Source organism: Octopus sinensis, linkage group LG18, assembly GCF_006345805.1.
Source record: "Octopus sinensis linkage group LG18, ASM634580v1, whole genome shotgun sequence".
In the NCBI taxonomy this organism is placed as follows: domain Eukaryota; kingdom Metazoa; phylum Mollusca; class Cephalopoda; order Octopoda; family Octopodidae; genus Octopus; species Octopus sinensis.
Window position 1 is genome coordinate 33,554,440 of NC_043014.1, and position 14,088 is coordinate 33,568,527.

At 37.0% G+C, this 14,088-nt stretch overlaps 1 protein-coding gene across 4 annotated transcripts; it reads left to right on the top strand.

Moving 5' to 3' along the window:
* The first annotated feature begins 22 nt into the window (after window positions 1–22).
* On the top strand, window positions 23–9,772 carry LOC115221452 (adenine phosphoribosyltransferase). Of its 4 annotated transcripts, none has more exons than XM_029791637.2 (5): window positions 23–163; window positions 1,518–1,608; window positions 5,649–5,886; window positions 8,022–8,100; window positions 9,356–9,759. In XM_029791637.2, the coding sequence occupies exons 2-5, from the start codon at window positions 1,520–1,522 to the stop codon at window positions 9,493–9,495; spliced, it is 546 nt and encodes a 181-aa protein (XP_029647497.1). In that variant the 5' UTR covers window positions 23–163; window positions 1,518–1,519; the 3' UTR covers window positions 9,496–9,759. The 4 variants fall into 4 exon arrangements, with proteins under 4 accessions (XP_029647497.1, XP_029647498.1, XP_036366747.1 ...); XM_029791638.2 differs by lacking the exon at window positions 23–163 and adding an exon at window positions 398–482 and having other exon boundaries at window positions 9,356–9,772; XM_036510854.1 differs by lacking the exon at window positions 23–163 and adding an exon at window positions 398–417 and having other exon boundaries at window positions 9,356–9,772.
* Window positions 9,773–14,088: the final 4,316 nt, after the last annotated feature.

A 14,088-nucleotide genomic window follows, 5' to 3' on the forward strand; every position in this document is an offset into this window, starting at 1 on the left:
TGACGGATACAAATGACATAGTCCACCACCTATCGGTAGGGGGCGTTGCTCACCGCTTATATATCAGGTGCTCTACAGATGCGCATTTTAGTATACAGGAGCTTCACTCTGTCTTACATCATTTCTTTTTTGTAACATCGTGAGTTCGTGCAATCCTTTAAAAGTGTGTATATTTATTTCTTTCTTTACTTATATAATGGAAATTATATTCTTTAAATGAGTTGCATAAACACCTGTTATTTTGAAACTGCACAATAAAAAGGAATTTTGAGTAAATTGCCTTGTTATTCACAAACTTAGTTTTAAAATAATCACGATAGAATACAATAGTTTCAGCACACAAGGTAGAAATACGGACTATGTTTTTGATGTTAACTATTTTCATCTGTCACCGGTCGGTGTTACATTCCGTCTTGCGTACGTGATTATTTTGGTTCACTTTTCTCCGTTCGCAGTTGTACGAAATACCATTAATAGCCTAGGTAGAGTCCATAAATTATACTTTTTGTTTTCTTTATGCAAATACCATTGTTCGAAGCTTTCAATATATATATATATATGCTGTTGCTTTGAAGTCGAACGGTGTATTCAATTTTAAAACTTAGAGGGTGTAGCTTTATGGTACACGGTTAGCATCGGTTCTACGTTCTGTACGTTGCTCAGGCTAATGTTCAGAGGAACGATACCTAGGTATTCAAATAATAAATGTTTTCGTTTTTCTTCGAAGCAGTGAAACTCTACAGAAGAAATCCTGTCCTCTATGACGTCGTTTAGTTACATGTCTGTGTGCACCTTTTGTCCACTGCTAACACTAACTTCTAGGTTGCTTTTTTATATCTCTGATAGATATCGTAGTTCAAATGTTCGTGGGTGTTTTCCTGGATCAGAGCTGATTTCGTAGCGAAATATCAGAATAGATATCCTACACCTCAAGGGAGAAGAAAAAGGTTATAAAAGCGGGCGCACGTGTAAGAAAAAAAAATACTAGAGAAAATTGAAGGAAAAAGTGGTACCCTTTTCTTTCCTATGACGCCATGAACCATGTTCTGAAACTTGATGTTACTGTTTTATTCGATACCTACTATATATCTAACTCGATTCCAATACTACAACAATACATGCCCTCTATGAAATCGCTTTTCCTATCTTACTCCCATAACACATCTATGAGTCACATCTGAAGATGTTTTTGTCCCTAGCACGCCGGGCGAAATGCGTAGCCGTATTTCGTCTGTCGTTACGTTCTGAGTTCAAATTCCGCCGAGGTCCACTTTGCCTCATCCTTTAGGTCGATTAAATAAGTACCAGTTACGCACTGGGGTCGATATAATCGACTTAATCCATTTGTCTGTCCTTGTTTGTCTTCTCTGTGTTTAACCCCTTGTGGGTAGTAAAGAAATAAGTATATTATCTAAAGAAGGTGTGCACGACAAGCTTGTAGGTTTCAACAGGTGCCAAATGCTTCTTGGAATTTTAAGGAACCCATTTGTTTTTCACTCTTTCATATACTATTGCAGAAATGGAAACTGAAGAAGATGAAAGGGTCGTCAAAATCAAAGAAGTGTTGAAATATTTCCCAGATTTTCCCAAGAAAGGGGTTAACTTTTGGTAGGCAACACTTTCTTTCACCTTATTCTTATTTTTATCTTATTTCTTCGTTTCTTTTCAGTGTTTGAATTACTGCTATTACCCATTTTAAAGTTTACTAAAAATGTCATATGCTGCAATTGGATGCAAGACGTAAGAACGTCAAAGTTCAAATGACTGAAAAATCAGAAGGTAATTTGTTCAGGTTAGTGATATTTAAAAAGTAAATAAAAATTAAGGGGGAGATAACTAGTAAAGGGCCATGCATAAGTCAACTTAGTGCTAAACAACAAATACTGTAGTAAGCTAACATGGCGAATTATAATTTTTGCACATGTATAAATTCATAATTAGTCAACACCGTGCCAACCACAGAAAAATCTTGTTTCGTGATTTTGGGTGATATTTGGGTACGTGGAAGACCAGTGGGACCGCAATTCATTGTTCCTGAAATTGAAATCCTCAAACATGAATTAATCTTGGAATATCAATTCCAAGATTAATTCATGTTTGAGGATTTCAATTTCAGGAACAATGAATTGCGGTCCCACTGGTCTTCCACGTACCGTTCTGACCAATTCCAAAGTAAATAATATCCAGTGTTTATGTTGACTTATGTGTCCTTATACTAGTTATCTCCCCCTTAATTTTTTTTACTTTTTAATATCACAAAACTGAACAATTACCAGATTATTGAAAACTTGAAAGACTGCTCAAAGTATTGTGCACCATAATGTTAAAAGATGAAGACCCAAATTATGAAATATTTTAAGAAAAAATTAGACAAACTATCTCAAAAGATATTCATTTACAGTTTTAAAAGGGTGGTTATTTGAAAGACATATTTTCTCTATAATTTTTAAAAAGTTGCTTGCCGGGATATCAAAGACATAAACAGTAACATATTTATTGTCAGTGGTGGGCAAGGTTCCGCTAAAGCTAACTTTACATTTAGCGAATAAGCATTTTCGTTAACTTTGGAAACCGTTAGTGGTTTATTTATATTAGCATAAGAACAAATATAATCAAGTACCTACCAATATTAATTGTGAGGCTCAAAGTTCGAAGGTCATATTTCACCACCTCATTCCATATCTTCCTGGGTCTACCTCACATGTTCCCTCCACAGTTAGAGATCGGTACTTCTTTACTCAGCTGTTCTCATCCATATGCATCACATGACCACACCAGTGCAGTTGTCTCCTTTGCACACCACATCTGATGCCTCTTATGCCTAACTGTTCTCTCAATATGCTTAAACTCTGTTGAACATGTACACTGACATTGCACATCCAGCAAAGCATACTGACTTCATTTCTTTCAAGCCTATGCATGTCCTCAGCTGTCTCAGCCCATGTTTCACTACCATGTAGCATAGCTGTTCACACACAATCTGCCTTTCACTTTGAGAGAGAGTCCCTTTGTTGCCAGCAGGGGTAGGAGCTCTCTGAACTTTGCCCATCCTAATCATATTTTCACTGTTACAATATATATATAATTTAAGTTTTTAACTTCACAACTTATGTCTCTTTACAATTATTCTACTGGAGAAGACTAGGGGAGCTGTCCACAGGATAACACAGTTGAAGCTGCAGACCTTCACTGATTCTGATGTTGGCTTCCTCATGGAGTATGCCCAGGTGATGTCTAATATTGCCAAGGCTTTGGATGAAATCCAGGGGTAAGACCAGGACCATCTTGGGAGCCTTCTGCCAAATGTAGCGGCTATCGTCATGAAGTTGAAGGAGGCCAAGTTCAAACTGCAGTCCTCTGGTCGACGCAATACTTGCAGGCACCACGAAAAGGTTTGAGTTCCTCCTAGAAGTCCCGGAGTGCCAGCTAGCCACTGCCTTCCATCCCAACTTTCGCCTGTTCTCGTTGGAGAGGTATAATAACAGCTGGGTTAGCAGAGTAACAGACGCCATGGAGACCAATAAGGAGGGCAGCAGCACCACCACCAGCAATGAGGATGAGGAAGATGAGTTCTTCAGCAACATCACTCAGATCCAGGAGAGCAGGAGCCACAGGTCATTGAAGCCTAAAGTGCAGAACTTGGTGAAGACTTGGTTGGAGGCTGTCTTGAAGGAGGTTCTGACTGAAGTTGCCTTTTTGGGTGGGCAGGTGTGATTGACCTGTTCACCAAGTATAACACCACCATCTGATCCAGTGCTGCAGTCGAGTTCCTATTCTCTACAAAGATATTTTGAGGGTCAAGAGGGCCTCCCTGTCAGATGGTAACTTTGAGAAGCTGATGTTTCTGAAGGGCAACCAGCATCATATTGAGGCAATGGAGAAGGCCCAGCCAGAGTAGTACACCTTGATCATCATCTGATCTTGGTATGATACCTATTCTATACTAAACCTTTTTGATTTGATTAATAGTTTTGTACAGTAAATAAAATGTATGTTGACTGAAAAACTAATGCTTAATTTCATTTGTTCATTTAATTATTTGCATACACCTTGATCATCATCTGATCTTGGCATTCTATACCTTTTTGGGAAGTTCTATGTCTAAGCAACAACACGAAAATTTCAGCTCTCTAGGTCTGTTTTTAGGGGTTTTAGAGCCAAAAAACCAAACTGAAGCTAAATTCATATGATAAAAGTTAGAGGTTATCAATTAGCGCCAGCTTCTGCTAATTTCTTTACCTGTTTAGTGAATTAGTGGTTAGAGAAGCTAACATTTTGGTTAGCTGTGCCCATCATATGATATGATATGATAAAAGTTAGTGCTAGCTTCTGCTAATTTTTTTAATTGTTTAGTGGATGTGTTAGCAAAGCTAACTTTTTTAGTTAGCAAATTAGCGGTTAGATGTGCTCACCACTGATTATTGTTTATGTCACAAATATTTTTTGCCTTTAAATTCTCTCATTATTGAATATTTTCTTTCATTTCTATCAACACAAACATAAATATACTGAATGATCAAGAGGCCAAATATTGTATATTGGTATTACACAGCAAAAGAGTGCAGACGAAGGGGAGGTAAATAAGTGCATGTGCCTAATTGTGGCCAATCGAAATTTGGTCTTTTAATCATTAAGGCTGTTTATGTTTCTATTGATAAAAGGAAAATTTTTTATTAAGAAGCTCTCCAAGTTTTCGCTTAATTCGTTGCTATTGTATCACTGCTGCTTATTTTGTAAGTAAATATACCCTTTCTAATAGGTTTCTCAAAATCCCTTTTAAAGCTGTAAGTAAATATCTTTTAAGAACGTTTTTACCATTATTTTTCTGTAAAATGTTCCAAAATTTAGTTTTGATCTCTTCTATATTTTATTATTGCATCCCCTAATCTATCACATTTCTATTTCCTCCATTTTCTGAATGAATCAATTTTTATTCTCAGTTCAGTAAAGTGATTATCTGAGATAGTGCATTTACCTTCTTGCATAGAGTGAACATGAGGATGATGCATCCATCAATAATTGCTTCTATGTACGAGTTATATACCTAACAATGCTTGCTTGCAAGAACTGCACCCACTATCAACTGTTTGCATGTGCAAGTGCTGGTTAGTGTATCCACTTGTGTTTCTCAGATGTTATGAGGGTGAAGTTGGCCCACCTACCGATATCTGCTTGCATGCAGAAGTGATGCACCTAACAACATACATGCTTACATGTGTGTTGTGTGCTTGTGAATTCACAAATACCTGCTTGTACATGTGCAAAGTTTGTGTACGTGTACTGGTGCACCCATAATGCCCTCATGCATGTGTGTGGTGGTTCACTCTCAATACCATCTCAACTATCTGAGTTGGTGTACTTCTTAAACACCGCCACATACTTACTTCAATATTTAAAATAATCTCAAGGCAGCAACTTGGCAGAATTGTTACCACATTGGACAAAATGCTTAGCGGCCTTTCTTCTGACTTTACACTCTGTGTTCAAATGTCACTAGGGTTGACTTTCACTTTCAGCCCTTTGAAATATATAAAATAAGTACCATTTAAGCACTGAAGTTGATGAATTCAACTTAGCTTTTCCTCTGAAATTTCTGGCCTTGTGCCAAAATTTAAAACCAATATTTAAATAAATCTCTCTGTTTGCAGTGATGTTTTACCAATTTTACAAAACCCTCCAGTCTTCAAGGGCCTCATTTCCAAAATGGTTGAAATAGTAAAAGAACATGCTCCAGATGTTGAACTAATTGTTGGACTCGAAGCTAGGGGATTCCTTTTTGGGCCTCTTATTGCCAACGAATTAAATGTAGGTTTTGTTCCTATTCGCAAGAAGGGGAAATTGCCAGGACCAACATATTCAGTAAATTACAAACTTGAATATGGCGAGGTAATGTTTTCTCATTTTTCTTTTACAAGTGTTTGCATCTGCTCACATGCACATATATACATACACATATAGATACTTTCATGATAGGCATGAACACACACTGACTTACATGCACAATCACAAATGTATAATACAATTATATGCATGTACACATATACAGAGAAATGTTATAATGTTATACAACAGAGCAATAGGTGTTTAGTAACGTTATTTAATAGAACAGCAGTGTTGTATAGCAATGTTATAGAAGCAACTAGCAATGGTGTATCATGAAGGCCAGTCTCAAAATGTTGAACCTTACTAAGGAGATGACAGAGGACCGAGATATGTGAGACATTGCTGTACTTGAGTAGACCCGCTCACCACAACACAGTTGAGATCCTAAAACCAAGGTACCATGTAAAAAGCATTGGTATGGGTGCTGGTGCCACGTAAAAAGCATCCAGTATGCTCTGTTGAGTGTTTGGCATTAGGAAAAACATCCAGTCATAGAAACCAAGCCAAAACTGACTATAGAACTTGGTGTCACCCCCTGGCCTTGCCAGTTCCTCTCAAGCCATCCAACTCATGCCAGCATTGAAAATGGATGTTAAATATTGATGACAATGATGTTGTATGATATATAACAAAAGAGAAATGGTATATAGTAATTTTGTTATGTAATAGAATAGTGAAGGGCCATGGCTCAGTGGTTAGAGCGTCAAGCTTACGATCGTGAGGTTGTGAGCTCGAATCCCGGACCGGGCTGCGTGTTGTGTTCTTGAGCAAGACACTTTATTTCACGTTGCTCCAGTTCACTCAGCTGTAGAAATGAGTTGCGACGTCACAGGTGCCAAGCTGTATCGGCCCTTGCCTTTCCCTTGGACAACATCGGTGACGTGGAGAGGGGAGGCCGGTATGCATGGGCGACTGCTGGTCTTCCATAAAAAAAAAACAAAAAACAACCTTGCCCAGACTTGTGCCTCAGAGGGTAACTCTCTAGGTGCAAACCCATGGTCAGTGTCTGACCGAAGGGGGTCAAAAAAAAAAAAATAGAATAGTAATGTTATACAGTAATTTTGCTTCTTGATAGAACAGCAATGGTATGTAGCAGTGTTGTATAAAAGGACAGCAATGGTATATTGTGATGTTATTATATGATAAAACAGCAATGATATAGAAGAATTTTTTTTTTATAGCTGTATCATGCAATAATGTTAAGGTGACAAGCTGACAGAATCGTTTGCACACCAAGTAAAATGCTTAGCAGCATTTCATCTATCTTTACATTCTGGGTTCAAATCCCACCAAGGTTGACTTTGCCTTTCATTTTTTCAGGATGAACAAAATAAATACCAGTTGTGTACTGGTCGTCAATGTAATCAAGTCCCCTGAAATTGCTGACCTTGTGCCAAAATTTGAAATCAATTTTATAGAAGGCAGCAAGCTGGCAGAATTGTTAGCATGCTGGGTAAAATGTTTAGTGGCATTTCAACTATCTTTACATTGCAGTCAACTTGACCCCCCTCCCTCGGAATTGCTGGCATTGTGCCAAAATTTGAAATTAATATTATACAGTAATGCTAGAGAGCCGTCATGGTACATAGTAATGTTGTGCAATAGAGAAGGAGCAGTGTGATATATGGAGTGGTATAGTACTCTCTAAAATAGATTTATATATCATCATCATCATCATTTAACATCCATTTTCCATGCTAGCATGGGTTGGACGGTTCAACTGGGGTCTGGGAAGCCAGAAGGCTGCGCCAGGCCCAGTCTGATCTGGCAGTGTTTCTACAGCTGGATGCCCTTCCTAACGCCAACCACTTTTTACGTGCCACCTGCACAGATGCCAGACGAGGCTGGCAACGGCCACAATCGGATGATGCTTTTTACGTGCCACCGGCGCAGAGGCCAGTCGAGGCGGCGCTCGCAACGGCCACGTTCGGATGGTGCTTTTTACGTGCCACCGGCGCAGAAGCCAGTCGAGGCGGCACTGGCAACGGCCACGTTCGGATGGTTCTCTTACGTGCCACCAGTACTGGTATCACAGCTACAATTTCCATTGATGTTGATCGATTTTGATTTTGATTTTTTTGATTTTTTTTTTTTTTTTTTTTTTTATTTAATAAAATGATTTTGTGTTTGTATTGAAGGACTCTTTTGAAGTACAAACAACAGCTGTGAAGTCCGGTCAGAAAGTTGTTATTGTGGATGACCTGTTAGCGACTGGAGGTAAATATTCTAATTTCAACAATTACCAATGTCTATATATTGATGTGTATCTCTGTTATCTACATCCTCTTGATTTAACTTTGTGAGAGTTTGAATGTGTGCATGTGTACGTGTGTCAATTATTAGTAACATTAAGGAAGTGGAACAGTTCTCATTAGCCTTCTTAGAATTCCACCCCATCTTCTACCTAGCCTTGTTGAAAGGGTTTGTATGTAGACGTTTAAAGTAAGGGGTCTAATGAGTATATACAGTGGTGAGAAGATAGGCAGAAGGGATCATATAAATGCAATCTGGTCACTATCAGGGTACCCTTGAAACTCTTAAAGTGGAAGTGTGTCCATGACCAGGTTTTAAGTTGTGGCAACAAATTTGACATTTTATGAAATAAATTTAAAATCTGAACTGAATTTAACAGCATTCCATGTTAAATAACTAGAATGCTTTTTCCACAATTTAATTGCTCTCTCTATCTCTCTATCTCTAGATAGATAGATAGATAAAGTATTTTACATGTGTCTGTATGTGTATATATATATATATAATATATATATATATATATGCATATGCATTAGGTACGATTAGTAAAATTTTGGGAGTAATGACTTATGTCCCTCTTAGTGTGAGGCATTTATGTGTAATAATGCCCTCTATACAATATAAATTAATATTTTCTAAAGGAAAAAAATTATTTTCAAAATTTTTTCTCTTATGAGGTTTTTCACGCTAACTACCTGATAATTTCTTGTTAAAATTCCTTATTAAGAAGTCATCCTTAATTGTTAAATATATATATATATATATATATATACATATTCTGGTGTCCACGACAGATGGTTCACATTTGCTATGACGTGTGTGATTTACACACCAAGTGCCTATATGAAAGGATCTCTCTTGGCTAATAACACAGTATTCAATGTTCTAACGAAGCATCACTGTTAAGTTAGATATACACACCACCTTTTGATATTAATACTACTTTCATCACTGATAATTAATGAGTGTATGTGCATGTTTTTTTTTTTTGTTATTGCTAAAACTAGCCAGATCTGAGCTCTTAAACTTACTCTACAATGTCATTCTGTAAACAAACCATCGCATCATTGAAATCTCAAAGCTGCAATGATTAATGCAAAACAATGCAAAAAGAGGCCATTACATTTCACAGAGTAATCTGAATATTTATGGGTTAAACTGTTTCACAGCTGTTATTGTATGTTAGCAATCTCAGTCACCTTCCATCATCTTCTTGCAGGAACTTTAGAGGCTGCTGTTAAGCTGATGACAAGGGAAAAAGCAATCGTGCAGATGTGTCTGGTTGTGATAAAGGCAAAGGAATTTATTGGCAAACTAACGGATATACAAGTGCCTGTAAATTCCATCATAGAAATGTAAAGACTTTTCATCCGTTTCTGCTGAAAATGGTTTTATTTGGACTTATCATGACTTGCTGTTTCCATGATAACTCTGGTTGATTTATGGATTATTAATCAAAATGTTTTTTTTTTTTCTTTTTCTTAAATCACTTTGAAAATAATGTTTGTGAAGATTGTACTCATTCCGGTCTGTTTCTGAAACGTTTTTTTAAGGTCATGTCCTTGGACCTTTTGATTTCCATATTTTTCCGGAAGATTTTTATACACTTTTATAGCTAAATTATATTTTAAAATTTTATGTTTTTATTCAAAATTTTTGGAATATGACCTGTTTATTATTTAACCTCTCTAAAAGATTTTGGCATTGTTATTATTCCTAAGGCAGCAAGCTGGCAGAATCATTAGTGTGCCGGACAAAATACTCAGCAGCATTTCATCCATCCTTACATTCTGAGCTCAAATTCTGTCGGGGCTGACTTTGCCTTTCATCTTTTCAGTGTTGATAAAATAAATACCAGTTGAGAACTGGGGTCAATGCAATCAACTATCCCCTCCCCCAGCATTTCAGGCCTTGTGCCTATAGTAGAAGGGATTATTATTATTATTATTATTATTATTATTAATGCAGGCAAAATGCTTAGTGGCATTTCTTACTTACATTCTGAGTTCAAATTCCTCCATGGACGACTTTGCCTTTCATCCTTCCTGAGTCAATAAAATAAGCACCAGGTAAGCATGGAGTTTGATGTAATCAACTCTCTCCTCCCTCAAAATTTCAGGCCTTGTGCCTATTGTACCAAGAATTATTATTATTATTATTGGATTAGCAGAATCATTTTCGAGTGATGAAAGATATCTTGCGGTATTTGTTTTGGCTCTTTATGCTTTGAGTTCAAATCCTGTTGAGGTCAACTTGACATTTGATCTTCTCAGGATCAGTAACAAAAGTGCCAGTCAAGTACTGCAGTTGATATTATCTATTAAACCACTCTACTCAAAATTTCAAGTTTTGTGCCTAAATTAGAGACCATTGTTATTATTAGCTGGCAGAGTCGTTAGTATGTTGGGCAAAATACTTGACAGCATTTCATTCATTTTCACATCCTGAGTTCAAGTTCTGCCGAGGTCAACTTTGCCTTTCATCCTTTCAGGGTCAATGAAAAAAGTACCAGTTGTTTACTGAGGTTGATGTAATCAACTGTCCCCTCCTCCAAAGTTCAGGCCTTGTAGAAAGGTGAGCTGGCAGAATCGTTAGCATGCCAGGTGAAATGCTTAGGAGTATTTCGTCTGCCGTTACGTTCTGAGTTCAAATTCAGCTGAGGTCAACTTTGCCTTTCATCCTTCTAGGGTCGATAAAGTAAGTACCAGCTGAGCACTAGATTTGATGTAATTGACAAGACCCACCACCACTACCAAAAATATATATATATTTCAGGCCTTGTACCTATAGCAGAAAGGATTAATATTGTCGTTATTTTTAGGGTATTGGAATTGCAGCATCAGTTGAACATGGTTTCAATCAGTGAAATGTGACCATGCTGGGAGCATTGCATTTGAAGAGTTTTAGTTGATCATATTGAACCTAGTGCTCATTTCATAATAATAATAATAATAATAATGAAATTATTGTATACAGTGTTCAGGTGCACCACAACTTGTCAAAAATGTGTATAAAGCATATGCAGTAATGTACAAATATCTGGAAAGTGAACAGTATATGAGTCAGATACATGCTTGCGTGTGTATGGAGAGGAGAAAATCAGGTGTAGTGTTGGCGAATCTCAGGAAGCATGGAAGTTTTGAAGGATGCAGTGCTCCGACAACTAACAACTGATGCCGGCAGTTTGTTCCATACTTCAGCAATGCTTGGCATGACAGAATGTTTCCGAAAGTCATTGGAGCTGTGCTGTTTTCTGACTTTGTAAACTTGTCCATGGGTGTTAGACAGGTGGAGTTTGAAAAGGTGCTCGTTTCAGACTAGTGCTTTTTAGAACAAGTACATTCCTTTGTTTACATAAAATAACATAAGTCAGCACACTGGTAAACCTAAACATTCACACACACAAATGGCTGGGATGCAGTGATTTCTATAATAGAAAACACAAACAAATACCTAATAAAATAAACAAATACAGCTTATTTGCAGCACTTCATATAGAGCTAGGTTTATAAAACCATCCAGTACAGCTTTAGTGACTCAGACATCTGTGGAAAATATTGTTTAGTCTTGAGAATTTATGTGTAGGCACATGGCTTAGTGGTTAGGGTGTTGAACTCTTGATCATAAGATTGCAGTTTCGATTCCTTGACTGGGTGATGCATTCTGTTCTTGAGCAAAACACTTCATTTCACATTGCTCCAGTCTACTCAGCTAGTAAAATTGAATATATATGCCATAGAAACCAGGAAACCATCCCTCTGGTCCCTACTGAGTGATGTGCACTACCTAGAGAATTTAAAAGTAGGTACTTCTGATGGATCTAAGATAAGAATGTTAACATTTTTCAGCCTGTTATGTGTAGCTTCATATGCTCAGTCTACAATATGAAAATCTAAAAGTAAACACTCATATCATTGAAATTTCAAAGCTACAAGATAATGTGCTCTAACCACTAGGCACGTGGCCTAGTGGTTAGAGCAGTGGACTCGCGATCAAGGAATCGTGGGTTCGAATTTCAGACCGGGCAATGTGTGTGTTTATGAGCAAAACACCTAAGCTCCACATGGCTCCAGCAGAAGGTAATGGTGAACTTCTGCTGACTCTTTCACCACAACTTTCTTTCACTCTTTCCTCCTGCATCTAGCAGCTCACCTGTGATGGACTGGCGTCTCATCCAGGTGGGGAACCTATTCGCCAATGAAACCGGGAAACTGACCCATTATGAGCCAGGCGTGGCTTGAGAAGGAACAAACAACTTCTGAAGGATCTAAGATAAGAATGTTAACATTTTTCAGCCTGTTATGTCTAACCTCATATGCTCAGCCTACAATATGAAAATCTAAAAGTAAACACTCACATCATTGAAATTTCAAAGCTACAAAATAATGTGTGATTAATTCAGAACTGAATAAATAAGTAATCTGATTCTTCAAGGGTTAATGAAAGATGAGCTGTTTATGATTTTATTAAACCTGTTTACATTAGCTACAAAAGACATCTTTTTATTTTTTTGTTGGGTGGCGATTCAATTAAAAAAAAATATTAAGTTACTTTTCGCCTTTCATCTAGGATGTCATATGAGAATTAAAATGCATGACTTTCACAGCCAGGTAGACTACTTCCTTGCTAATTTAAGGGCTGATAGTGGAGAGCAAAGAAAATGTTCCAGCCAAGACAGAAAGACTCTGAAAAAACGAAGATATTAGAGGCTGTGGAATATAAACAATATGTGGAATATCATCATGTTATTCCATATTGTCATATTTAACAACTTGATGCCTTACAACAGAAAAACAGAAGCAGTCGTGTTTTACAATCCGAGAAGAGAATACTTCCCTTTGACTTTTGTTGATTTTGCATTTGCCGTTCGTTACCGATTTGCCTCGATATATATACATATATATATATATATATATATATATATATATAAATACAATAAGAGGCTTCCAAATAGGAAAGCGTTGTGCTAGAAAGAACAGTAGAAATCTCAAAAACCACTACTCTTTCTAGCACAACGCTTTTCTATTTGGAAGCCTCTTATTGTATTTCTATACGAATAATATATAGTCTAATGACTAATTCGTTTTTTGTGCTTGGCCACTGGTAATAATAATTTATTATTACCCTATATATTATGTTATATATATATATAATCTTGTTTAAAAGAGTTAGACTACAGTTAAGCTGTGGCACTGCTTTGAAGAATTCTTTTAGTTGAACGAATAGACCCCAGTACTCTTAGTACATTTTTAAAGCCTGGTACTTATTCTTTTGGACTTTTTTGCCAAACCTCTTAATTATAATGTAACTCCACCAACACTGGTTGTGAAGCAGTGGTGTGGGACAAACAAACACACACCCACATGCAGGTTTCTTTCAGTTTCCATCTACTAAATCCTCTCACAAGGCCTTGGTTGGCCCGAGGCTATAGTAGAAGATACTTGCCCAAGCTGCCATGCGGTGGGATGAACCCAGGACCATGTGGTTGGGAATCAAACTTCTTACCGCACAGTTATGCCAACGCCTGTTTGTGTGTGTATTGAGGGAGAGAGAGAGACAGACAGCCATTAGAACTGCTGTAGAATTAGAGATAGGAACTGTAATCATTAACTCAGAAAAATAAAATGTTTTAAACAAGTGCAAATTGTCTTTTGTAAAATATGTGTTCCAGAGTAACTTATGAACTTTAATAATGTTCTTTATGAAAATATTTTCAGGTTTAGCATCGACATTCAAATGCATATGTTTTATTTGTGAATTATTTTAACTTTTCCTGCAATAAGCCTGAAGAATTATCTTTCTAAAATTATAAAACATTTACCGGTTCTTACTTTAGTGAAGGCGAAAGATTTATTGGTCAGGGCGAAAAGAAACTAGAGTTTGATAAATTTTCTCTTTAAGCAAGGAAATCCATGTATTTTTCAGCAGTAACATTCCAACGTAAATACGTCT